General features: G+C 39.4%; 1 protein-coding gene across 2 annotated transcripts; it reads right to left on the minus strand.

The window, feature by feature from the left end:
- Positions 1-26,772, minus strand: CNDP1 (carnosine dipeptidase 1). 2 transcript variants are annotated; one of them, XM_032223115.1, is made up of 13 exons: positions 26,515-26,772; positions 22,619-22,697; positions 21,539-21,661; positions 18,308-18,451; positions 17,238-17,400; positions 12,775-12,863; positions 10,513-10,713; positions 6,184-6,268; positions 5,136-5,296; positions 3,523-3,687; positions 2,454-2,595; positions 1,568-1,715; positions 1-1,144 (listed from the first exon to the last, which is right to left on the minus strand). In XM_032223115.1, exons 2-13 carry the CDS (start codon positions 22,691-22,693, stop codon positions 1,060-1,062), a joined length of 1,581 nt encoding a protein of 526 aa, XP_032079006.1. In that variant the 5' UTR covers positions 22,694-22,697; positions 26,515-26,772; the 3' UTR covers positions 1-1,059. The 2 variants fall into 2 exon arrangements, with proteins under 2 accessions (XP_032079006.1, XP_032079007.1); XM_032223116.1 differs by lacking the exon at positions 22,619-22,697 and having other exon boundaries at positions 26,515-26,771.
- Positions 26,773-27,105: the final 333 nt, after the last annotated feature.

Genomic DNA, 27,105 nt, shown 5'->3' on the forward strand with positions numbered 1-27,105 from the left:
GTGATTAGCTTTGCCTGCAGAATGCCCAGTTGGGGGCTCCTGTCATGTCCCTGCTAATATGCCCACCAAAGTGGTACCTATCTATCAATTCACAATTGCTCACTTCGAACTATTAGATTGGCAGGAGCTGGAGCAAATGATGGGATCTCACCCCACCAAACAGTAGCACTTGGGTCTCGAACATGGGCTTGCTGATCATCAACCCAGTATCCTAACCATGTGAGCACTGCTCTCATAAAATGACTTAGTGTTTACCATAAGCAAGGAAGCCATTTCACTGGTATTGCTAACATAACTTTTGGTACAGTTCAACACAATATTGTGACAGAATTAAAATCTATTATTGTAGCGATATTGGTTAGAAAATAATTGAGCTCAAATAAATAAATGCAATGAATATAATCTAATAGATCATTTCAGATAAACTCTAATAAGCTATTGTACTTGAGAATACTTGTACTCTCCACATGGGAGATAAATGTGCTAGCAAAACAGTACTCTGAATATTGAATAATATTGATAATATTTATATGCACCGTGATTTAGCCTTGTCATGGTGCTAAATTCATAAATGTTTTTAAAAATACAAATAGAGAACTGAGCATCAGAACACTTGGGCATATGGTCACCAAACTAGCTGTTTCATCTGCTAGAATCTTTGTGATCCCATTCCAAACATTATTTGTCATTTTAAATTTTTAAAAATTGCTGCTAATTTTTCTACCATCTTGCCACAAATTTTGGTGGATGCTTACGGATCACACAAGGCACTATATATAGCTTGCAAGGTGCCCATTCCTGGGTTTATATGAACACACCCATTGGCTTGTTCAACAAATAATATAATGTGTGAATCCAGCCTTTCTCTTACTGAAATACATACATTTAAGGGACAAAAAGCAAATGAGAAAGAAATACTTAGCTACGTGTCATAAGAATATGTAAGTCTGAAAATATATTTCTGGAAGAATTCATACAGCATCACCATATGCCTTGGGAACTGCAGCCGTGCATAAGACATAAATGAAAACAATAGGACTGTAGTTTTATGGACCATCATCACTGTTTCCACTTGGAAGCCTGAAGTTTTGAAATCTCCAGTAAAAAGGAGGCAAACATCTTCGTTCCATTGATATAGTTAAATCTGATCATGAAAGAAAGGAAAGAAAAACAATTGTCAAGCAATCAAAAAGTTAAAGGTGTTTTGTTGCTTTGAAGTTCTAAACAGCTAGGCTGTAGGCTGAGTTTGATGTTTGAACCTACATATTTTCTTTAGTAAATAATAGTTTTTTGCTTAAGACTATGTCTCAAAGAGATTAAATCATTCATCAAAACACATCATAGTTAAAACAAGTACTAACTTAACACAAAACATGAATCAAGTTTATAAATAAGCTAAAACCTCTATAAATTATGAATTGAAACAGGTACTAATACATGCAAAAATGGAGGACAGAGAAATGATGATCTCCTTCCATAATCATCCTCACCATTGACTGAATTATAAATGAGGAAATGAAGCAAATTCCTTTATGCTAACATATGTAATTAATTAAAATTTTTGAACCTGCTTATTTTCTCTTTCTGGGAATGTTCCCCATCATCCATTGCACCAATTGGAAGCATCATCACACTCTTCCTTGTTATATTCTGGAACACTCTGGCAATTGGAATTGTTGATCCATCCCGAATCATATCTGGATCTTGATTAAACACTAAAACATAGAAAAGGAGAAAATATATTTATGATGTTTTTTTTTTTTGTGGTGGCAAAATATAAAAATAAAACAAGATATAATTACTGGTAAAGTATATGTTGCTAAACATCCAAAGATGCTTAAGTATGAGTCATTGGTGGCTCAGTGGTCAGAATGCAGTACTGCGGGCTACTTCTGCTGACCGCTGGCTACAGCAGTTCGACAATTCGGTTCTCACCGGCTCAAGGTTGACTCAGTCTTCCATCCTTCTGAGGTGAGTAAAATGAGGAGCCAGATTTTGAGGGGCAATATGCTGACTCTGTAAACCGCTTAGAGAGGGCTGTAAAGCACTGTGAAGCAGTATATAAGTTTAAGTGCTATTGCTATTCCATATAAACTAACTGAGCAATTCCAATGTTCCCTGCTGTGCTTAAGTTTGAAAAGACACGGAAAAAGCTTGAATGGTTACTTTTTATCCCCTGTCCTGCTTGACCTCTATCATCTATTTTTGAAATCCCTTCAAAAGTGCTTATGATGCAACATACAGATGTGGTATTTGAAACATAGAACAAAAGTATTGTGTAACTGAACCATAGCTTCTTTCTGTATCTGACAATTTTCTATTTCCACTTCTCTAGAACTTTAAACCCACAAATATTATATAAATGTTTGGTCTTTGCCACAAACCCACAAATATTATATAAATGTTTGTCCTACATGCAAAACATAAATTGCAATGCCTAAAATAGTACAAACCTTTTCTGATTGCCTTTCTAGCAGCTGTATACTGAGGATCATTAATATTAGCAATCCAAGGCACTGCACCCATTAGCATAGACACCGTCAACTTATTTGGACTTCTTCGATTAGAGAACACATCTTCTAAATGTTTTTTCACCTAAAAAAAGAAATAAATTATTTTCAGGGTTGTTTTTTAATGGTCTTTGAAACTGTTACTTCTATTGTGTACAGCTCAAAACCGAAAACCTCTAACTGAATGAATGAGCTAGGTAGCAAATTGGTGGGAGGAGGAGTATCAACCAAATCAAGATGATAGGAACAACTGTCCAATCAAAGGACATAAAAAGAGATGGGGCTTGATTATCATCACCGTCCACAGATGGCCCTGCCCCAGTAACCCTTCCTGCCTCATCTTCAATTTCCCGCTGAGATGTCTGCTTTTCTTTAATTTTCTTCAAGTTAGAGCCTCTTCTCAGTCTTCAGCCTGTGCCAGTGTCAGGATTTTTCGCACTCAGAATCTGGGCTGCAAGCAGTTTCGTTCCCTCCCATGGCTACAACTGAACAATCTGAGGAAGAGAGAGTTGTGATTTGGGCAAGAGATGTGTCCCTTGGTAATCAAATGTTATTGGGATCTGAATTTTGCAACTACACCAAATCACTTCACATCATTCTTGTTATCCATAGACAGAGCCCTGAAAAGCTATTAAAAACTGGCAAGCCATTAGAAAAAGCCTGCAATGTTAAGTAGTGAAGGAACCAAAAACAATCAGGCATGCAGCTGAATTTGATCTAGGAAGTCAGTTTTCCATCAGTCTTCTTGGCCCATTAACAACAAACTGTTCAGAGCTTATACTACTATAACATGAGAATGGAATAACCCAATAGGATGACAGAGTCCTGATCTCAAGCTCTCTTGCACATAATAAAACTTTTCGCTTAGCTGCTCATTTTTCATATCTCATTATGAAAAAGAAGCTTGGTACCAAAACTGTGTCAGGCTAAGCTACTCAGAATTATGCTAAAGATCAATAACAAATCATTTAAGATATGTTGAGAGTCATACAAGGTTTCAGGAAAATATTACCTGGTGTTCCACTTTAGACAGGTCCATATGGGGGACTTGCCGGATCGAAAACTTTCCTATGACTTTTGATGGTATAACTGTTTTGATACCTGGTTCGTAAAAAGCTCCCTCTATCCCATGAATAGAGAGAGATGGCAGGCGCCACATATGTGAGAGTATTTTCTCCTGTAAAAGAGAATGAACAAAGTGAAATATAAAACTTTAGCCAGAGTGTATTCAATAAAGCTACAGTAGTGAGCAATGATATCTCTTTCAGGATATTTTTAAATATTACTCCAATTCCACTGCTTTTTCAGAGATTGCTCACATCTAACTAAAATCAAGTTTAACACCCAATCTTAAATAGTTGATAATATTAAACATACCTTAACTATCTAACATAGATTAGACTAGGAAAGCAAAATTACTGATGTTAATGCTATGTTTATTATAAAGTTGTAGGAATAGAATCCTGCATATTTGAATATGCTTCCCTTGTCCCTTCCTTGATCTTTGGAGAATTAGGAATGGTCAATTCTCAAGGGAGAAATAAACTGAAGATGGCTTCCCTATAAAAAACAGAACCAACAACAGCAGAATGAAGAGGCAACAAATAGACAGGCTCTTTATGAATCATGGTGGTGCAGTGGTTAGAATGCAGTACTGCAGCCTACTTCTGCTGACTGCCAGCTGCCAGCAGTTCGATTCTCAGCGACTCAAGGTTGACTCAGCCCTCCATCATTCTGAGATGGGTAAAATGAGGACTCAGAGTGTTGGGGAAAATGTGCTGACTCTGTAAACCACTTAGAAGTGCTGCAAAGCACTGTGAAGCAGTATATAAGTCTAAGTGCTATTGCTAATTATAGTTCCTCTCCAGGCAAGGAAAGGACTTGAGCTCATATAAAGTGACACTTGCTCCTCACAAGAAGACCACAAGACAGTGGTGTCCAGCTCTGGGAGACAACGGAATGGCTATCTTGTTCTAACCAGAATCAACGTCTTTAAAAGGACTCTAGGCTGACAGAAAGGCAAGATAAGTATTTGCAATGGGGTACAATGTCATGGTAAGATAGTTTTATCAGAACTCATGAATGGATGAAGAGTACTTCCACTCAGCATCGGAGCAAGCCATCCAATGTAAATGTTAGATTTGAAGGATCTTTTTAAGACGACATTGGGGTTATAGTTCAGATTCTGCTTCCTCACACCAAGATTATGTGCCTACGTCATTTAAATATTAATTTTACAATCTGAAAGTTGCTGACAAGAAAATCTTTCCATGGGATTGCAATAATTATTAAAGTTGCTTTTATAAACAATTACTTCTTAGGTTAATTTAAGTACCTACTATAAGGATTTCCATGTGTGACAAGAGAAATAAAATTGATGTTTCCCTAATTTCCACCCAGATCTTTGGAAAGCAGATAACTATAAATAAATGTAATGAAAAAGAACCTTGGTTTTTATTTATACAATTCCTAATAAAACTAATAAAAAGATCTGCATCTATTCTTTTTCCCTGCCTTTGTGAAAACAGAAGACAGAATCTACAATAGGAAATATGATATGCATAATCTTGCCCTATAAATGGGGAGTTTTGTAACAATGGTGTCTTATTACTGAAAGTACCATACCTTGGTATCGTAAAGGAATTCCTGTACTCCAAGATTTGATTTATGTTCTTCCACATCAAATTCTATCAACTCATACTGTTTTTTCTCCTCTTCTGTAAACGGGGCCACATCATCATATATTCCAGGGATCAGAATAAGTCCAGATGAATTCACGAGACTGTCTATAGAATCAAAATTTATTTATTTATTTATTTATTTCTATGTATCCTGTCTTTATTATTTTTACAAATAACTCAAGGTGGAGAATGTATCCAACACACCTTCCTCCTGCTATTTTCCAAACAACAACAACCAAAACAAATTGTAATAATTATTTTATCGTATTAGCATTTACTGTTTAATGAAAACTAACTAAACTATTGCCTGGCTCTAATCTGCTAAAGGAGAGAGGAAACTAAAAATGTAGATATTATTATGCTAATATACAGTAGATTGCAGACAGAAATAAAAGGAGGGTCATTTTAAAATAGAAAGTAACGTATTCTGATAGGTTTACCTCCCTTCCAAATTGATTTAAACAAAACCAATTCATATTTTGTATTATTGATTAATCTTTATACAAATTATACCAGCCCATATAACATCAGTTAACTTCATGTCATGTTTTGATTAGCATTCCACTTCTATGTTTTAGCCTTGCAGTTAAGATCTCCTTAAATATCACAACATTTGGCATTAGCGGGAAGCCTTTTAGAAGTTTCTCATCTTTTCAGATAACATCAGAAATCTGTGTGTTTATGTTGCCTTGTGATGTGATTGAGGCACTCGGTCATAATTCAGCCTCCCAATCATCTGTAGCAGGGGGTCTCCCAGAAGGGAGTTGAAGTCCACAAGTCTTAAGTTTGCCAAGTTTGGAGACCCCTGTTCTGAAGGATTGCAAGAGGCTACTCAGTAATGCTGTGAAATCATCAGAAGAACACATTTAAGCATTTTCAACTCCTTTTTTGGTTTTCATGGTAAAGTGCTATGAAATGGAAGACACCGCCCCTCCCATCAGTAAAAAACCTAACAATTCCATATAAACAATATATAATTTCTTTTTTTTTACCAAGTAGAGCTACCAAATCAGACATGGGCTCATGGATGATGCCACCCGCACTTCCTGAATGAAGATCTTTTTCACCACCTTCTACCTAAATTAAATAAAGACAACTTAAATCATCATACAGACAAAATCAACATTTCAATGAATTTTGAATTTACAGTACTGGTGTTTTATGGGTGCCTGCACCAAGATTAATTGTAAAAAAAATGATTTGGTTTTTGTCTTTCAATTAGCAAAATTCCTCCAACATTCAAACGTTCTGTTGTCTTTGATGTATCAGAATTGTTGTTAAAATATCTGCATAGCTTAAGCACCACTCAAACGAGAGATATAAACGAGACTGGAAAAAATGGATTGATTATATACAAAATAAATATGGGACTAAGAAATTCCAGATAGTTTATGATTAAGATCAGGAATTATATAAATTGTTTAAAGCTAGCTTAGCAAGGAGGAGCTAAGTTCAATGTAAAGATGTTCTCAATTTTCTATTCTTTTTTCCAATATATTTTAGACTGTTTTTGTTAAAGATTTATACCATGTATGGGTTCTGGGAAGTCGGGGGAGGGTAGGCTGAGGGGGGTTGGGGGGAGGGGGGAGGGAGGGATGTATATTAGGCTTGACGAGGGGTGTTAGATTTTAAGGTAATATGATTGCACATGTATACTGTCTTCTCTTATTTTTTTCTTTAAAACTAGGATATGTTAAGTATATTGATATGGAAGCATAAATACCATCAACATAGATTGGAGTTTGCTCAGAAGCGGAAATACACCAATGAGAGGAAGAGTGGGAAACAGAAGAGAGAAGAAAGATGGGAAGAGTGGGATAGGAGAGAGGGTAAGGGGGGAAAAAGAGGAGGATGAGGAGAAGTGGAATGTAGAGAGAAGAGAAGGAGAAAGAAAGGGGAAGTAGAGTAGGAAAGGATGATGGAGGGAAGAAAGGAGGTAGGAGAGAGGTAGAAGAAAGAGGTGTATGGAGAGCAGAATAGCTAATAATGGGTTTTTATCTTTCTGGGCGTTGATGACAAGAAGAACTGATGTAATTACTACTTAATACAATAGGATACTGGCTATGTAATAGTATACATGTGATTGTATGTTATGAAAATGGAAAATAAAAAAGTATATTTCAAAAAAAAAGAATTGTTGTTTATGTCTGTAAATAAAGTATATAGAAATAAAAAACAAGCATATCAGAAGTGGTATTCAGCCGGTTCTTAATGGTTTGGGCAAACCAGTAGTGGTGACTGCTGGAGTCTCCACCCACCCGCCCCGACATAATGTGCGACCTTCAGCGCAGAAGGTGGTGCAGGCATGCGAAGCGAGCATGCGAGCACACTCACATTTGCGAACCTGTAGCAAAGGTAAGTGAATCCCACCACTGATGCATATATCTATGTTTAGCACTGATCAATAACCACACTATTCTGAAGTATATTCCTAGAGATTAAGATAAGAAGATCATCTACCTGGACTATGAGTCAAGGAGACCATCCATCCAGAAATGTTTGGAAATGGAAATCTTGCTTAAGGGTTCTCAGCAAAAGAAACATACATTAGAAGAGATTTCAATTTTCCAGAGAATGGACGGAAAACCATCCTGGATGGAGGGTTGTTATATCTAGTTTATGTGAGGGCAGAAAGTGAGAAAATACCCCTATTTTATACATTGGATGCTAGCTACAATCACTGCTAAAGGCTACTTTTGCCGTGATGATGAACCTATGGCATGCGTGCCACAGGTGGCACGTGGAGCCATTTGTCAGGGCACGCAAGGCTGGCCAGCTGACTTCAGCCTTCTTTTGAGGGCATTTTTTGCCCTCTGGAGGTTTCCCTGAAGCCTCTGGAGTGCGAAAACCTGGCCCTACAGACAAACTGGAAGTTTGGGAACAGACTTCCTGTTTGCCCATAGGGCCGATTTTAGCCCTCCAGAGCCTTCAGGGGCCTCCAGGAGGCTTTCCTGAAGGCTCCAGCTCGTAGAGTCATTTTTTGCCCTCCGGAGCCTTCAGGGAAGCCTCCTAGGTGCCCCTGAAGGCTCTGGAGGGCTAAAACCAGCTCTACGAGCAAACCGGAAGTCCATTCCCAAACTTCCGGTTTGCCTGTAGAGCTGTTTTTTTGTGCTCCGGAGCTTTCCTGAAGCCTCCGGAGGGCCTCCTGTTTTCATCCTCCCCAGGCTACTATAAAGCCTCTGGAGCCTGGGGAGGGTGAAAAAGGCATGCCAAAAATGGGGGGGGGAGCACTGGTCATGCGTGCATATGCACTGTGGTCATGCCCATAGCATTATGGGTGTGGCATGCCACGCACAACCCCCCCCCCCCCTGCGCTCCTCCTGCTTTTGGCACGCGAGCCAAAAAAGGTTCGCCACCACTGTACTATTGTAATGAGCCAAGGACACAGGAAGTTGTCAATTCAAGAATTCCATTTGCCCATCATTACTTTGTAGCCTGTGTAGAATGGTAGATAAGACATTGATTCTGATTGAAGGAAGCTCAATTTGAAATTTCTGCCAGGTATTATAAAGTGATCTTTAGCTAGACACTGTTCTTTTTACACTTCATCTGTCTTAAAAGAGCCTGAAAATAAAATGTGGCAGCTTAATAAGCTCCTGATCTCTTTACATGGAATGTAAGAAAAAAGCATGATCAATAAGCACATGAGAAACAGTGGGAGGAAATACAAATTTACAATGAAGACCTTAGGAATGATGATCAGTTCTTAAATATGCAGTCTTGTATTCGTTAAGAAGAACAGAAAAGACACAGTGAGTGAAAATTGAGAGACCGCCTGCTGCCAATTACCTCCCACAGACCCATTAGATCTCACAGGGTTGGCCTCCTCCGGGTGCCATCTACCAGCCAATGCCATCTGGCTATTACCCGGGGGAGGGCCTTCTCTGTGGCAGCTCCGGCCCTCTGGAATGAACTCCCCGCAGGGATTCGGACCCTCACCTCTCTCCAGGCCTTCCGAAAAGCCGTCAAAACCTGGCTTTGCCGGCAGGCCTGGGGGTGATGAGTTCCCTCCCCTCTCGACATGTATGGTTGTGCGACTGTTGTCTACATTTATTATTTGTATTTTGTCTTTTTATGTTCCCCTTTTTCCCCCTTGAATTGTTCGCCGCCCTGAGTCCTCCCGGAGAAGGGCGGCATACAAACAATAAAATACAAATACAAATACAAAATGTCCTGTACGGAAGCAGTAGGGAAAATGATCTATTAGTAGATCTCAAGCTTTGCAGTAAGTCAGCATGGATTTCTGGTTCCCAATTACCTAACAATGACTGCAGTGGTGGGATTCAGGCAGTTCGCACCACTTCAGGAGAACTGGTTATTAACTTTCTGAGCAGTTTGGTGAACTGGTTATTGGGAGAAATCATTAGGGCAGAGAACCGGTTGTTAAATTATTTTAATCCCACCACTGGATGACTGCAGTTAAAAAGCAGTGACCTTATCCCGAAACTGGGTTGCTGAAGAATAAAGAAAACTAAGGGTAAACATTTCTATGAAATACTGTTAAACTTGATACTGGTATTGTTTATAAATAACTTAGCACACACTCACAGCTTCCAGGTTTTAGGGATCCTCCACTCAGGGGAACTATCCTTTTTCATCTAATCTGATTGGTGGATTTTGGGATTGTAGTTCATCTGTTACTTATTAGTTAGCTACTTTCATATCCTTTCTCCATGGAGTTGAAGACTGTCATCCCTCTTTGCCGTGAGCTGTGGTGATGCAGTGGTTAGAATGCAGTATTGCAGTCTGATTCTGCCCACTGCCAGGAGTTCAATCCTGACTGGCTCAAAGTTAACTCAGCCTTCCATCATTCTGAGGTGGGTAAAAAGAGGACCCAGATTGTTGGAGGCAATATGCTGACTTTGTAAACCACTTAGAGAGGGCTGTAAAGCACTGTGAAGCAGTATATAAGTCTAAGTGCTATTGCTAATTATAGCTCCTCTCCAGCGATATAAAAATCTGCTATTGCTATTGTACCCTCAGTTACAACTCTGAATTTGAATGAGAGTTTGTGAATTTGGCTGAGACTTTCTCAGGTTGCTCCTAAAATTTCTTGAGCTTAATTCTATTTTCTAAACATAGCTCAAATTATATCCATTGTTGTTCTATAGTAACCTTCCATAAACTGTTGCTCTCCATACATATCATAACATTCTTCTCAAAATGTGAAATTATAGTTGTTGCAATCCAATTTATCTTCATCAAATTGGGAAAATTAATCTAGAGATAGTAAAATTTGCATTTTATCAGCTTGAAAGAAACTCTTCCAGAATACAATCAGAATATTTTAGTCACAAATAATTTTGGTTTTACCCTTTTACCTCCACTGAGAAGCAGGCATTTCCCCTGGATCCATATGTAAGAGCTGGTTTTGTTTTGGAAAGCCAGGTATTATCTGAAATCAAAATATAGTCAACACTGGAAAAAAATCTTTCATTTTCTTTTTCAACCAATTTTTCCAGTCCAATGGATCCTGCTTCTTCCATGCCTTCAATAAGAAATTTGATGTTTACTGGTAAATCCTGGTTAAAAAATAGATAGATTTCCTTTTAAATGACCATTTTAAAAAAGAACTCTCCATTTAATGTCAGACAGAATTATAATGTATAATCTGATGTTCAGTTCATTGCAATGTGGCTTGGATTAGCTTCAACAAAGAGCTTAGTGATTCGCCTCAATAAAGATCTTTGTGGCATTGAGATAAAGCATTTTTTGTTCTCTGGTGTAGAAATAAGCATGATTTGTCTCAACAAATTAGGTGCCTTTGAACTAAATTGAAATCAACCTTTCTTGAATGCACACACAGAAACACACAGAAAGAAACACACACAGAGACACACATTTTAAGATCAAACCAACATTTGGGGTCAAATTGATTTCATTATTCAAAGTGTACATACAAATCAAGAGCCAAGGTGGCGCAGTGGTTAAATGCAGCACTGTAGGCTACTGCTAGATCAGCAGGTCAGCGGTTCAAATCTCACCGGCTCAGGGTTGACTCAGCCTTCCATCCTTCCGAGGTGGGTAAAATGAGGACCCAGATTGTTGGGGGCAATATGCTGACTCTCTGTAAACCGCTTAGAGAGGCCTGAAAGGCCTATGAAGCGGTATATAAGTCTACTGCTATTGCTATATTGCTATTGCTATAGCTCTTGGCTAATTCACACAGCCCTAGAAATTAGGTTGTTAAGGGCTGCAGATTTCGTACCCAGTTTAACTGGAGAGATCAAAGCTTGAATGGCGTATAATTGACTAAAAGGAAGTGCTCTGTGGACTAGTCTCTCTGAGAAATCACAGAGGAAAGAAAGGGAAATTAGAAGCCTGGAATATTACTGTCATAAGCATGATCACATGCTGTATCAATTGCATATGTTTCTAGGGCTTGTTGACCTATCAACTATTTATGAATGAGACCACTTTATCTGCTTCAAGTGGAATCTGGTCCTCTTGAGTTTGCCAATATACTGAAAGAATAACTCCCAACTCACTCTCTCCTGTTTTTGATTAACTGTGTAAGAAACTGACCATCTCATTCTGAATTATTCCTTGGTGCTTCCTTTCCTATTTCATAGCAACACTGGAGGGCCAGACTACATTATGATTTTTGCCCTACGTACTCTTCTTCTTTGAAAGGTATTTTTGGATCATCCAGCCTGGGTATGTCCTCCAGAATCTAAGAAGATGTGAATTAGAAAATTCCACTTCTAACCAATGCATAGTTGAACTATGAAATTCACTGCCACCAGATGTGTAAAGGGCCACCGGTTTAGAAATAACTGGCACTTTTTATACATTCCATGCTAGGTGAGCTGCATTGGTTACACTTGACTTCTGAGTGCAACTTAAATTGATCATCATCTAAAAAGTCCCTTCATGGCATAGGGCCTGGTTATTTGAAGGACTGACTATCTCCAATTGTCTTTGCCCATCCAGTGTATTCAGGCAGGCTGGATGTGCTGGAGGTCCTCTCAAGTGCTGTTATCTTATGGAACAAAGGAAGCATATCTTCTTCTGTTGCAGCCCATGCTCTCTGGGACAATATCATCCAGAGATACATAGGATTTGTGCTCTCCAAATGTTCCTTAAGAACTAGCTCTGTCCCCAGGCCATAGGTTAACATGGTAGTCAACCTCATATCATATATTTTTAATTATTATAGCTGTTTTTGTCTGGGCTGTTATGCTTATGTTTTTAGGTTTTATATTGGATGTTGTGAGCCACGCCAAATCTTTTGGAATGAAGTAGTTATAACAAATCTAAATAATAATAGCAGCTGGCCACAACAATAGAACATGGGCTACCAAGGGATCTTTCAGAATCCAAGGAAAATACCAGTTACTTGGGGAGAAGCACACAAGAGAACAGTTGCATTTGTTTTGCACATGATATTCCATGAGGCCTATGGTTGGCTCCAATGTGATGAAGAATTCCAGAATACATAAGCATTTAGCCTCTTATGTGAGTGTTGGATCGCTCCTTCTTGATATTTCCCTAATTTAAACTGCCTTCTCCAATTGCTCTTTTTAGTATTGCTGAAAACATTTAAAACTCTTCTTTTTCTACAAGGCCACATTTTTACTTACTATGTTTAGTGCTTTGAATGCGTTCACAGCATTTATCCAGGCTAAGACAGGTCCTTTGTTATCAGTTGCTCCACGCCCATACAGATTTCCTTAAGATAAAGGAAACTGATATTAAAATTTGAAAATTCTGATGATGCTAAAAACAGAACAAAATGTGTCTGTCCCGCCTCCGTCTCTCATGCTCTCCTTCCCTCCCTCTCTGTCAGTGGATACAAAGTCAACTAAGGAAGCTTTCTGCTAAGGAATTGGAACAGGGGTGAAATCCAGCAGGTTCTGACAGGTTCTGGAGAACTGGTAGCGGAAATTTTGAGTAGTTTGGAGAACCGATAGTGGAAATTTTGAGTAATCCAGAGATTACATTTAATGCATTAAAGTACAATTCAGGTTATTTTTGTGCAGCTCCCATGCATTTTTAAGAGAATAGTTCCCAGCATACCACTCAGATATGCATATCCTTAGGCCAAAATAAACTGCTCGTGCTTGATATAATCCATTAAGATAATTTCAGCCAATAAAATATTAAGGCTTCATTGCAAGAGAATATTTGTATTCAGTCTCAGTTGAGATTGTCATAGTTCTTCTAGAAGCTTAGAAAATGTTCAACTATGAGAAAAACTACTTTAATCAGAATCGTTTATTTATATCCAGTAATAGCCTAGACAGTTCTAAATTCAGTCACTATAAAATAATATTTCTCAGTACAAAAGATTCCATTTTTTTATTTTCATTATGGACATAATGGAAGGTAGGAAAAATAAAAAGAATATTTCATACCTGTATCACGTTTAGTAATTCTCTTAACAGTTTTCCTCTCAAAACAGTGAGCCGTATTGTGATACAAGCCTATGTGACATCAGATCCACATACAAAAGGAGCAGTGGGCAGCATATTGCGCAACCCTCACATCATCCTGATAAAACTAGTAAATTGTCACAATTGCTGATATCCCATCTACTGCAAAAACTGTTCTCCTTGTTGATATGAAGACTATCTCCACACCCTAACCCCATCCCAGCTATACAGCACTAAGATAGTCTCAATTTTCCAAAGGCTTGAAAGCAGCTCCTCTGCCATACCCCCACCTTCCCCTGCTGCCTTCCGATCAAACTTTTTGAATTCCTCCCCCCTCCCCACATGGACCTTTTCCAGCTGTTTCAGAGACAATTTCAACTCTGCTTCTCCCTGCCCTGCCCTCCCCTCTTGAAAAGCCAGAGCTCTGTCAGACTGAGCTAGTTGCTCCCAGAGAACTCTAAAAAGCCTCTAAAAATGCCCTCTACAGGAGGTGAGAGAATATGTGCCTCATTTGCATAAGGAATTCTTTGCTTGTTAACCCTTGCTTAACTCTTAAAAGGCAAAAAATTCCTTATGCAAAAGAGGCCCCTAGTTCTCTGGCCTCCTCCTAGTTAATACTGAGAGCAGACACCAAGCCACTGTGACTTGAAAACTGGTAGCAACTACCCTGGCTTTAATTATTTTAAAAAAATTATTTAAAATTCTTTCCTTTCCCTGAGGAGACTGGTGAGGCCTCGCCTCCCTTGCCTCTAGTGTCTGCACGTCCCTGATCTCAAATATGCAATGACTACCTCCTCTAAAGTGTAGAAAGCTATTTTCTTCCCCAGCATTAACTGAATATTGCATATCATATCCAGTCCTTGTCAAAAGTATAAATTCAATGCCATGGACTCTTCAGCAACTCAAGGATAGTATGTATGGAGAGAGTGTCAGTTAGTTACTCAATATTCTCTATTGATAACTCTGCTGCTCTTTGTTTAAGAGACTGTTCATCTGAATGCATTTTCTTCTGTTTTTCCCCCCAGCCTATTCCTAAAATGTATTCCCTACAAAGAGAGCTCCTTTCAGTCAAAATTACAAGATTTGTCATTTGATATAGATCAGGGGTGTCAAACTCACGGTCCAAGAGCTGGATGTGTCACGCGCTGGCCACGCCCACCCATTTTAGCGAAGGGGGGAATGTCACATGACAACGCGAGTTTGACACCCCTGATTATAGTCTGCATTCCTCCATGAGAGAGATCTTTGAAGATATACATGCAACAGACACCCAGATTTGAAGGACTAGGACAGAAAGATCTAGCATGAGCATCTAGGGCCAGAAGTAAGCAGCTGGAGCCTGGATGAGAAGCTCAACCAGATGTTTGCCAAACATTCCTTCATGCAAAATGAAGCTTATATCCTTATCTTTACTTCCGGTGCAGGTATGACAGGCAGACATATTCACCTCTGTAAATAATTTAGTAATCTATTATCAAGATAAGGATAGCTCAGAGATTGTAAGGAACCTCATCAGGGAAACAAACGGGAGTATCTCCTACCATGGCATCTAGATAGAAAGAGAGGATGGAAGTTAAAATATAGAGTTGAAATATCTTCTTAAGTGAGCCATGGTGGCACAGTGGTTAGAATACAGTACTCCAGGCTAATTCTGCTGACTGCTGGCTGGCAGCGGTTTGGCAGTTCGAGTCTCACCAGCTCAAGGTTGACTCAGCCTTCCATCTTTCCAAGGTCAGTAAAATGCAGACCCAGATTGTTGGGGGCAATATGGTGACACCATTTAGAGAAGGCTATAAAGCACTATGAAGCGGTATATAAGTCTAAGTGTGATTGCTATTGTTATTACATCTCTAGAACTAGCTAAAACTAAAAAAAGCCAGTAGGCCTATGGAAATTGACTTCCTGAAACAGATTGCAAAGCTATAAATAAAAGATTGCAATTGGTAAGGTCCTGTACAGGTAGTCCTCAGGTTATGACCCCTTGTTCAAAGTATGATGGTGGTGAAGAAGGACTTACAATGGGTCTGCAAAATTCCATCCATAGCATCCTGTAGCCACATGATGGCAATCTGGGCAGTTCTCAATGTACCCTGCTAGCTTCCCACAAGTAAAGTCAATGGAGAAGCCAGCAGGAAATTGGAAGTCATAATCACATAGGGTTCTCGTCACAACAACCTGCACAGTCCTCATTTAATTACAACAACCGACGCTACTGGAATTTCCATTGCTAAGAGACATGACATCATGATTGCATTACTTAGCAACTGAGTTCCCAATTGCAATTGCCATCGTAATACAAGGACTACCTGTACATATAAACAGTGAAACCAAATGGACATTGCTGTAGCAATTGAGATGTTGTGTGTAAATGGGAGTATATTAAAGAAAAGAGACTACCTCTAAGTCAAGAGGGTGGGCAATTGCCTAAAAGGCTCTGCAAATTTAGATTCAGGCTTACAACCAATAGCAAGACCAAACTGATATGCTATAATGATGCATATTGAATAGAAAAAGATGTAGATTTTTAAGTCTACAAGCAGACAGCTCTCCCTATATAAGGGTGGAATGATCAGTTGGGCAAGCAAACAGGAATATTTCCTCCAATCTTCCACCAAGATAAATAGATATCTGCAGCACAAGCACACCAGGAGATTATGTGATTATGCCAGTAGGGGCGGTTTTTTGCGCTTTGGAGGCCTCAGGGACGCTTCTGGAGGGCGAAAAACGGTCTCAAAAGAATGCCAAAGTCAGTTGGCCAGCGCGTGCATGCCCGCTGGCCAACTGACAGAGCAACGCCTCGCATGCCCTGACAAATCGCTCCATGTGCCACCTGTGGCACGCATGCCATAGGTTCGCCATCACGGGCCTAGAGCCTCCAGGGAATGAGAGCCATTTTTGAGGTTGTATTGACATGTTGAAGGAATAGACCATAATCTGCCACGCTGGTCCAATGCGGGTTGGTAGATGTGATTGGTGTTAGTCTGGGGTATCCACTATGGCCTGTTCATCTTGTGTGACCCTTTTGGACATATACATATTTGACGACATAGCCCACAATTTTATTTACTCACACAAGCCCCTTCACTTCATCATGGTCCCAATCATAAAAGGGGCTCCAATTACAGAAGGGGAAGTCTTGCCTAATCCCCATTAAATACACTCTATTGCCAAAAAGTATTCACTCACCCATCCACATAATCAGACTCAGTTGTGAGCAAATACTTTTGGCAATATAGTGTATTTCCTATGATTAAATCTCATTTATGTTATAGTTATAATACCTGGTTCACTAATCATTGGTCAGGTCAGATTCCACTCTTAGGAAGACTCACATCTATACAGAGAATGGTACAGTCTTCCAACAATTTAATATATTTGGAAATGTAGAAGTCCTCTTATAAGAATTTATCAGATTCTTCTTTTCAACAGAATATTCTTCTTCCTCCATTTAACAAACTTAAATGAATTTTCTTGAAAAGAATGGCTACAAATGGTTACAGTAGGTCTTCTTTAGCTATAGACACTCCAGTGACTTGGTTCTTTATTCAATGTCTTTCTATGGCTGTATTTGTTTCTCTGCCATTTTTATCATACAAAACTATAAAAAAATGTGGAATTTTTAATAGGCCCTTTATTTTTTTTACTGTACCGACTGGATAATACACACATACCATCGATTTCTGTTAAACCGAAAGGATGGGTTTTCCATCCATCTTGACTTTTAGCTGGCATCACATCCACATGTCCATAAAAACATACAGTTGGTTTCTGTGTATCATCTCCCAACTTTGCCAGAATGACTGGAGGTAATGGAATATTCTGAGCATCAGACAGCTGTAGGAATATATTGAAACACAGTTAATGATAATTCAGTGAGTTTCTTAAAGTAATAAGCAACAATTCCCTTCCTGGTGATATAAACTTGAAAGATTTTTTCTTAAATTTTGGTTTAGTTCCAGCTCAAGATTTTTTACATACAGATTTTTATATTTACCTATCCACCTACCTATCTCTCATCTAGCTAGCTAGCTATGTAACATTTTATCTATCTATCTATCTATCTATCTATCTATCTATCTATCTATCTATCTATCTATCTATCTATCTCATCTCTCTCATCTAGCTAGTTAGCTAGCTATGTATCATCTATCTATCTATCTATCTATCTATCTATCTATCTATCTATCTATCTATCTATCTATCTATCTATCATCTATCTATCTATCTATCTATCTCATCTCTCTCATCTAGCTAGTTAGCTAGCTATGTATCATCTATCTATCTATCTATCTATCTATCTATCTATCTATCTATCTATCTATCTATCTATCATCCATCTCATCTATGTATCATCTATCTATCTATCATCTCATCTCTCTCATCTAGCTAGCTAGCTATGTATCATCTATCTATCATCTATCTCATCTATCATCTATCTATCTATCTATCTATCTATCTATCTATCTATCTATTTATCTATATCTCATCTCTCTCATCTAGCTAGCTAGCTATGTATCATCTATCTATCTATCTATCTATCTATCTATCTATCTATCTATCTATCTATCTATCTATCTGCCACATTTCTTCTATCAGATTTTTTTGCTGCTATCTTGTGATTTGTCTAGACTCTAGATTTTTTGTAAGCCAGATCTGACAAGTCTACATTGATTCCATTGCACAAGCAGACATTCCTTCTATTTGTGCACAGTAGTCTTTTGATGGACGCAAGAACCAGTACCTGTTGGATGCCCATTTCACTGAGTGTCACAGTAGCTCCTAAGTCTTCAAGACTGTCTGCAGCTATTTTGACCATTTCTATGACTTTTGTTCTTAGATGTGGCTGTTGAGAATCACTCTCTACAGCCACCCATTCCTTAAGTTTCTGAAAGGAAAGCCAGGGATAAAACTCATGTTACCATAGCAATGTGTTACTGTTATCTATATGTTCATTATTGCAAATCAGATCAAGGGAGGAAAATATCTGAAGTAAGTTTAAAATGTGGATTGTGGATCCATTTTATCTAGATACAGATTCTTGCAGGACCTGCTTCTTCCTACAACCATGTCACGTTTGCCTAGCGATATATGTACCTTCTGCAATAATTCTAGTTCTCCTAGTGAATCAAACATATTATCCAGTTTTTGTCTAAAATGAAGATTTCTGCATATATACACTATACTTTGTGCATTATATATGAAATATGTATGATATGTTGTGAGCCTAATGCAATTTTGTCAAAAGCTTTGTATATTTTCTTACACACAGTTTAATTAGAACATACTGTGCACTCTAGCACACCATCATGTTTTGTGCTTCTAAATATCTAAAATGTAACTAATATACATAAGTCTTGTTTTGTTGTCTTATCTCATCCTGTCTATAGGTGGGTAAAGTCTCCCTATTGAGAAGGAAAAGAGTTGAGAGACAGTATCTTGCCTACAGTTCATCGCAAAGGAGTGCCTTCCTGATTCATAGTTCTCATTATACTGTTGTAGCCATTCTGCTGCACCAGCTCTTAGAAATACATTAGGTTTCCCCAGGAAAGCTCATTAAAAATGACAGCACTTGGCAAGGCTTTACACAGGCAATCCATCTTTGTAAATTCTATTTCCTTCTAATTACTTCTAAGGGACTTGTCACCATGCAATCTGCCTTTTAAAAAAGAAGAAGAATCAGAGAGGAATAACAGCAACAATAAGAATGTCCACCCACACAATCTTCTTGTCCTGAAATTTTGTTTGGAGTGGATAATTGCATTCACTTTGCATTGTGAGATAACTTTTCTCTTGGTTTTGCAGAAATGCCCATCAGCACAATGAATAATACAACTGCCATTATCTTATTTTGGAGGGCCAAAATCAATGTAGCAAGTTAGTTCTTGATTCTTTATTCTCAACTCTGAAATGCTTTGTTGTCTGCCAAGAGCTTGGGAAGAACCTAATATTAGTAACAAAAGATGTGCTAAGGATTCTGAGCAAAACCTGGTTCCTCTCTCAATTTTCCCTGCTTGGGTTCTGATATTTTGGACTGGTTCTTCTACTGTTGGGGAGGCATTCAGTTCTGAGCCATAACTTAGAAATTGATTGACTGGGAATCAATATACTGAGCTCCCATCCAGACAAAAGGGGTTAGTTTCTCTGAGTAATCATGATAGTCTTTTTCTGAATAGTAGGCAGAACTTAGTGTTTGTTTTCTCTTTGAGAGCAGACATCATGATATCCTTGGAGTAAGAGCAGTTAAAAGTTTACAGCCCAGGTCTATTTGTTTTACATCTAGGAAGTGCTGGGGAAGTTTCCTTTAATGTTTCAATGTGGGAGGGTAGTTTTGCTTTTAAGAGGTTTAACTGTATCCTTTGCAAAGCTTAAAATGCTCATTTTACCTCTTAACAATCTCCTCCTTTGTTCAGATTCTTTTACTCTAGTGGGTTGTCGGGACAATAAATGGCTCACTGGCTGCAAATTGCCCATCCATGATCAAAATAATTGAATTGACAATTGTGATATGCCACTCAACCCAACTTGGTCAATAAAAGCACAAATTGCCTCAGTGCCTACAGCATGTTTTTTAATCTGCTTCTAAACCGTTTGCTTGAACAGCTATTTATACTCATTTGGAATTGTTAATCATAACTTATGTATTGATGGGTTGTTTTTGAAAGACCTTAAATGTCAAGTCTTCAAAAGAGTCAGTTTTGGCACTGTTATTGATTGCCATTACTCTGCTTTCCCACCACCGATATAGCTTAAAATGCAGATTTTAAAGTACCTTCTTCCATATTTATCGACCTAAGGCCTAGATTGTACAAAGAGGCAAGGGAAGTGTCCACAAGAGGTGATTTTTCAATGTGGCATTCAACTTTGCAATGCCCTTTGTAGAGAAACTCTTGTAGACCCTTTTGAGCAATGTTCTTAAGGTCAGGCAATGATCTTTTGATTCTCCAGGGTATTGTAATGGTTTTACATTGTCACCCTGTTTAATGTTGCTCCTGGATTTAGTCTGATTTTGTTTGCTGTTTTTATCTTTGCTTCTAGTTTTCTCTTGAGTTTTATTATGTATTGTTCTTAAAGGTAAAGGTTCCCCTCGCACATACAGTATGTCCTAGTCGTTCCCAACTCTAGGGACAGTGCTCATCTCCGGTACAAAGCCAAAGAGCCAGCACTGTCTTAAGACGCCCATGGTCATGTAGCCAGCATGACTAAATGCTGAAGGCATACGGAACGCTGTTACCTTCCCACCAAAGGTGATCCCTATTTTTCTACTTGCATTTTTACATACTTTCAAACTGCTAGGTTGGCAGAAGCTGGGACAAGTAATGGGAGCTCATTCCATTATACAGCACTAGGGAGTCAAACTGCCGAACTTTCTGATCAACAAGCTCAGCGACAGCCACTGAGCCACTGCATCCCTATGTATTGTTCTTACAATTGCTTGAAGTGCTGAGCATTTATGGGAATGTCCCTTTTCCCACTTCTACCTGTACTGGGCTTGAACAAAGATGGGGAGACCCCCGTACATCCATCCTCACCTTGGTGACTTTGGACTACTCATTGTCTCTCACCCCACTCACCCTCAGGACACTGTTATAGTGAAGGTGCAACTGGATTTGCATGTCTATCATCAGTGGAAAAAACTTAGGATATAAATCTAATAAATATATATGTATACCACCCTTTTTATAAAACAAGCAAAAAATAGAATGAACTAACAATCAACGAAACACCTTTGCATAAAGTATGAAACCATTGAAGCAGAAATTCCTTTATTGATTCGGATAGTGAAGATACTGCATCAGGAATCTGATCTCCCAATCAGTATTAATACTCTTTGCACTGTAATTCAAACTAGCAACCTGTGGCTATTGGCATGCCAATAACATTAATCTAATTAACTCTTAACTTAACTCCAAGTTAAGACAGACAGACTTGGGTTGTACTTAGTTAGCAAAACTCACAATCACTGCATTTCTACCTGAACAAATTCATCCTGATGTTCATCAATGTAGTTGAAAAGCTGCTCCTCCAGGGATAAGGAATTGGAAAATAAGGAATTGCCCACTCCAAAGGGCAGCATGATAAGGGAGATATAGAATATCTGCAAGTTACAAAGACAGGGTTCAGGGTCTTTTTAAAAAAATATTCAGAATTATACAAGATGAAATGATTGCTTAGTGTTTTATAGCCCATCATTTATAAGTAATAAATAGGCCGACAAAGTGGAAAATAAATGTTTGCATAAAATGGGATTTTAAAAAGTAAATCAAACCATCAAATAGATTTAACGGTACTTAAACATAATGACACCTTGCAAAAATAAAAACAATGTACCAGATCTGGAATTTCCCGCTTGATAGTGATGGAGAACCTTTTGGGCTCAAAAATTCAGAAAATGCCTAATTTGACTTTGTTGTTGTGTCACGCACACATATCCGAACAAAAGGGAAATAATGCTCTATCACCTCTCCGCCCCAATCCAGGCCACTCTAAACAGTGGCATTTGGTGGCAAGCACTGAGGTTCAGTCAGATGCAAAGGACCAGGCCTTGACTTCAGCCCTAATATCACTGCTGCCACTCAAAAGAAGCTACCTCATGCTGTCACTGTAAGTGCAGGAGCCTTGGAGAACAGTGTCATTGCCTCATGGCCCAACACTCCCATGTTGGCTCCTGCGAACTGGTATCAGCGGAAGGGGCTTGTTAAAAGTTCTGTTCTCCAACTATTAATTAAGTCTGTATGCTACTGGATCCTGTAGCTAGTGAGAACCAGGGTGGATTATTTCAACATTTATTGAGGCATAGATCTAAATAAACAAAAATTGGAAAAAGATGTTCACGTCACCCCAGATCCCAACCTAACTACAAGTCCTTATATACTTTTCAGATACAGTTTTGATCACTTACACAGGTTTGTCTGTAAACCCCCCACCCCTGCTTATTACAGAATAAAACTAAGCACTATGTGGTTAGCATCAGTTTCAGAATTATCTAGCATCCTTTAGATGCAGAGAGAAGAATGAGAATGGAAATATAGGAGGAATTAACAAAGAAATTTACCACATATTGCTGGCAGCATATTTGGTTACAGTCCAAGGTCCAGGTTAGCTGAGGATAATTGTATAAGATTTCCATCTTACTGGAGGGAGCATACAACCAGACAGGCAAAAAAGATCAGAGGCCTGATTTGCGATAAAAAATTTCTTTACCCAGCAGAAGAAGATGAAATACTTACTTTCTTATACATATTGGATGTGTGTGTGTCTCTTATAATATTACAAAACTATACAAGTCGTCTTTTGATCCATAAGTCATGAATGCACGTTACCCAGAGACACTCTTACAACAGTTAGTTAAGGTTCATTAACTGCTACCTACCGTAAATGTTATCCACCTTATCTGTGAGTTGACAAAAAACAACACTGGCATGACATATGCCCATTGCTGATCGCTAGCCCAGCTCTATCACTTTTTATTGCAATTACTGCCAGTCCTGACTTACATCCAGGGTAATGGTGACATAGCCTAATAAATTTTACACTTTGGGGCTGCCGTTGGAGGGTGAGAGAAAATGGGGGAAATTAATCCTGCCACAGCTAAAACTGATTAAATCCTCTTCCACTTGCAGGCTGCAGACAAGGTGAAGGCAACATCATGGGGACAGAGGATGCTATTGGGGCACATTTAGGAGGTGGTGAAGAGCATGTCAGGACATCAGCAACCATTTAACCTATTTGGTAAGAAAACCAGCAAATGCAAAATGGGGATCCCAAAATAATAGTTGAGGCTTAGGGTTTGTGGTGCTTACAGGTGGCAGTATCAATCAAACAACATTGAACAGTGTCTTTATCTTTTCAGCCTAACCTGCTGCTGTGAGAAACAGTAAGAAAAAGGTAGGGTCTACAAATGGAAGGTAGTATCCAGAGAGCTCATCCTGTCCAATGTGACAGCACTGTTCATGATGGTAAACTGGCACACTGCAGCCAAAAGCAGTGCTTGAATGCACTGGGGGGGCTGCCAAACTCTCTAAGTAAGGAGAGATTGCACGTTTACTCATATATACACTGCCAGCTTTTTTTTGTCAATAGACAACAGGAACTTCTTTTTGAGATTGGCTGGGAGTTGTGGGATTTCATTGTGTTAATGTCTTCTATATGGACTTTATGTTCAGCCAAGGCTCATCTCATAATCACTCTGGATTATTTTCCCTTTGGCTGATTTTTTTTTAAGACTGAGAACCTTCAGACTGGCAAATCTTATTAAAATCATTAAGCAAGTCCCCTTCAATCGTTTAAAAATAAGTACAAGTTTAAAGATTTGTAATAATTTTTTACAGCAAAAGGATGGATATTGTTGCCTTTTGAAAGTTTTAAATGGATTATGGGCTCAAATGGATTCGATTTAAGACTTTGAAGATAATTCAAAGGATCCTTTCTCCAGAGAAAATCTTCTCGTTTCTACTTTGAAAGTGATAAGATGACTTTGAAGGCTGAACACTAGAGGACACCAGATGGCTACCTTAAAATAAATGTTTGATGAAGGTCTTTGAGCTATTTAACTTTATAGTAGAATCAGAAGGTGTGACTGAAGAAGCACAAGCTCCACTGAATAAAACTAAATTGATTGCAGAAGGATTTAAAAATTATATATAAGAATGAGATGGAAGTAATGGCTTTACAAATGAATTTGGATGATTCAAATAACAAATCAGAAGAGCAATGCGGATATATGCATGCATACATACATACATACATACATACATACAGTATCTTGGATTTACAAAAAGGTTTGGCTGGAATTTCCACATTGGAATTACAAAAGGGATTTTACAAAGATGAGAAGAATTCTGAGACAAAGTATAAAAAAGCAGGTTTAGAATTTTCTTTGATGAATTTAAAGATCATTGGGAGACAGAATAGAAAATTGGTTTATTTCATCAAGATTAAAATAATGGGTTGTTATGGGTTATTATTTCTGGAGATGTCCAGAGCTTTTATGATTGGGATGGATGATGATGGTTATTTCTGGTAATATTTGTTTCCTGAGTATTTGAAAAGAGGAAACAGGATCTCTTGAAACAAAAGGGAAAGATTAAATTGGCTGTAATAAATACAATTTGCAATGTTTATGCTTTTTTTGATCCTCTTAATGGACTTTTACTATTTAATATGGAGCTATGAGATTTTTAGAGACAGGTTTATAGAGAATGGAGAAGGTATGGAATGAAGAGGTGCTTGGTTGGGTTTTTAAGGGATAGCAATAAGTTGTTAATGTTGATTATATTTGCTGGGGAAGAAGGGGGGAATTTCTTCTCCTAATTTTTTCTTTTTCTGCATTTTTTAAATTCTTTTTTTAAAATGTATTTTTATTATCCAGTTGTATTTGTTATCTGTATCATGGGTGTCAAACCCGCGGCGTCACGTTGCTGTCACATGACATATCACAACTTTTTTCCCTTTGCGGAACTGGGGTGAGCATGGCCGCCAGTTTGACACCCCTGATCTATATAATATGTTTTATTTGAAGTGGTATATAAGGCTATTATTATTGCTGTTTACATGTTTTCATAGTGATGTTTTATGTACACAATATAATTATTTAAAAATAACTCATCTGGCAATTATTACTTGCTAATACTATTAATAGTAAATGACAATACAATGTTTGTGGAGGACTAAGCAAGTTGATTGCTTTCCCTAAATGATCAGCCCAGTTCACAGGTTCCATTTTTTAAAATTACGGCTTAACAAATATATTTTATTTATTTACTTGGTTTATCAAACTTCTTGACCACATATCTCCCTTGTAGAGGGGCTCTGGGGGTGTGTGTACAATTTAATAAATATAATAAATCATTAAAAAACTAAATAGTTTAGGATTAACTTTTTTTTTAAGGTGGGCAAGGATAATTGATGCGAAAATACAGCCTCTCATTATCAAGACAACCCCTGCCTTCTCGAGGTGACCACCGTTTCCAACAGAAGGGGCTCTGTCGACTCTTGGGCCCGGCGAGCCCAAGTAGTACTTAGCCTAGAATCATGGATCCCGTTCCGGGATGCATGCGACTCTACAGCGAAGGGATTGGCGATGCCGTACCGACGCTAAAGACTTAAGTCAAGTAAGTCAACTTTTAAAAAAAATATGTAAAACATTATAAAATTGCAAAAAAAAAAAAAAGGAAAGTTCCAAGATGGGAAGATTTGGAGCTTTTAATACAGGCAGGGCCAGGTAGGGGCATCTTATGGGGACAACCAGTTCCATGGCTATTTGGGCCCTTGTGTCCCCGACACAAGGCTACAAAGCCGGGTTTTGACCCCTTTGAGGAAAGCCAAGTTAATCTGATCACTGAAGCCTTAGAGCAGTGTTTCTCAACCTTGACAACTTGAAGATGTCCGGACTTCAACTCCCAGAATTCCCCAGCCAGCATTCGCTGGCTGGGGAATTCTGGGAGTTGAAGTCCGGACATCTTCAAGTTGCCAAGGTTGAGAAACACTGCCTTAGAGGAACTCATGGCTGCTCCAGACACCTCACCCTAACCCTGTCTGAGATTGACCCCCCCCCCCCAAAGAAACCTCACGGGCCACGGAAATGCTTCCACACAGCCACCCTCAAACCCGGACTTCCCTGGCAGGAACCAGAGTCCACTTCCATCTGTTCAGCCAGGGCACCAGCTAAAGATGATGGAAACGGTGTCTGGCGGTGTCTGGGGGACGTCTGGCCAAAAGAGGCTCATTCTGGCTCCTCTAGACTGGCTCTCTCCCCTTGAGGTGGCATTGCCAGGGCGAGGTGGGCCAATGGAGGACTTCGGCTGCCAAACTGGAGAGCAAGCGACGCGGCTGAGGTGGGCGACCTTCCACTCCTCTCCTTCATGCTGGCATTTCTCAACGGGACGTCCAAGGAAGAAGGCGAAGGAAGCCCTTCGGAGAGATACTCGCAGGGAGGAGCCGCATACTTACAAGGCGCCGGCCAAGGGGGGTCTACTCAAGAGGGCAATCTCCTCGGCGGCCACTCCGCCCTCCCTCGCCGCCAAACGCTTAAGGGCAGCCGGCTAGCCGGGCAGCTGTCAAGCCGCTTCTGCAAGCTCCGCGCTGGCTCGCTGACTCGCTCGCCCGCGATTGGCTCCCGTCTCCGGGCTGAGCAATTTCAAGTGCCCGGGCGGAGGCTGACTTTTTATGAGCCTTCCGCGGCGGGAGGGAGGCGTAGCCGGTGCAAGGATCGGGCAGGGAGGAGCGAGGCGGCCCACGAGCGCTTTCCCCGAGGCCGATTCCCCTGCTCCCTTGCCCCGTCCCCACTGCGTTGTCCTGGGGGCTTTGGCACACGCCGGCTGGCAGTCGGGAGAAATTTTGGCCCCAGCACCTCTGGAGAGTCCGACGGCACCGCTCACTAAGCGAGGAGGAGAAATCCCTGAGAATAAAAAGGCAGCGTTTTCCGATTGCCTTTGCCGTTAGATCCGGGTTCTAGTGTGGTTTGTTTAATTTTGGCCTGGGAAAAACTCCCATGACAGACTAGCTTTGCACCCTTGCAAGTGCATGCAAGTGTAATTAGCC

The sequence above is a fragment of the Thamnophis elegans genome, chromosome 8, assembly GCF_009769535.1.
Source record: "Thamnophis elegans isolate rThaEle1 chromosome 8, rThaEle1.pri, whole genome shotgun sequence".
Taxonomy (NCBI): domain Eukaryota; kingdom Metazoa; phylum Chordata; class Lepidosauria; order Squamata; family Colubridae; genus Thamnophis; species Thamnophis elegans.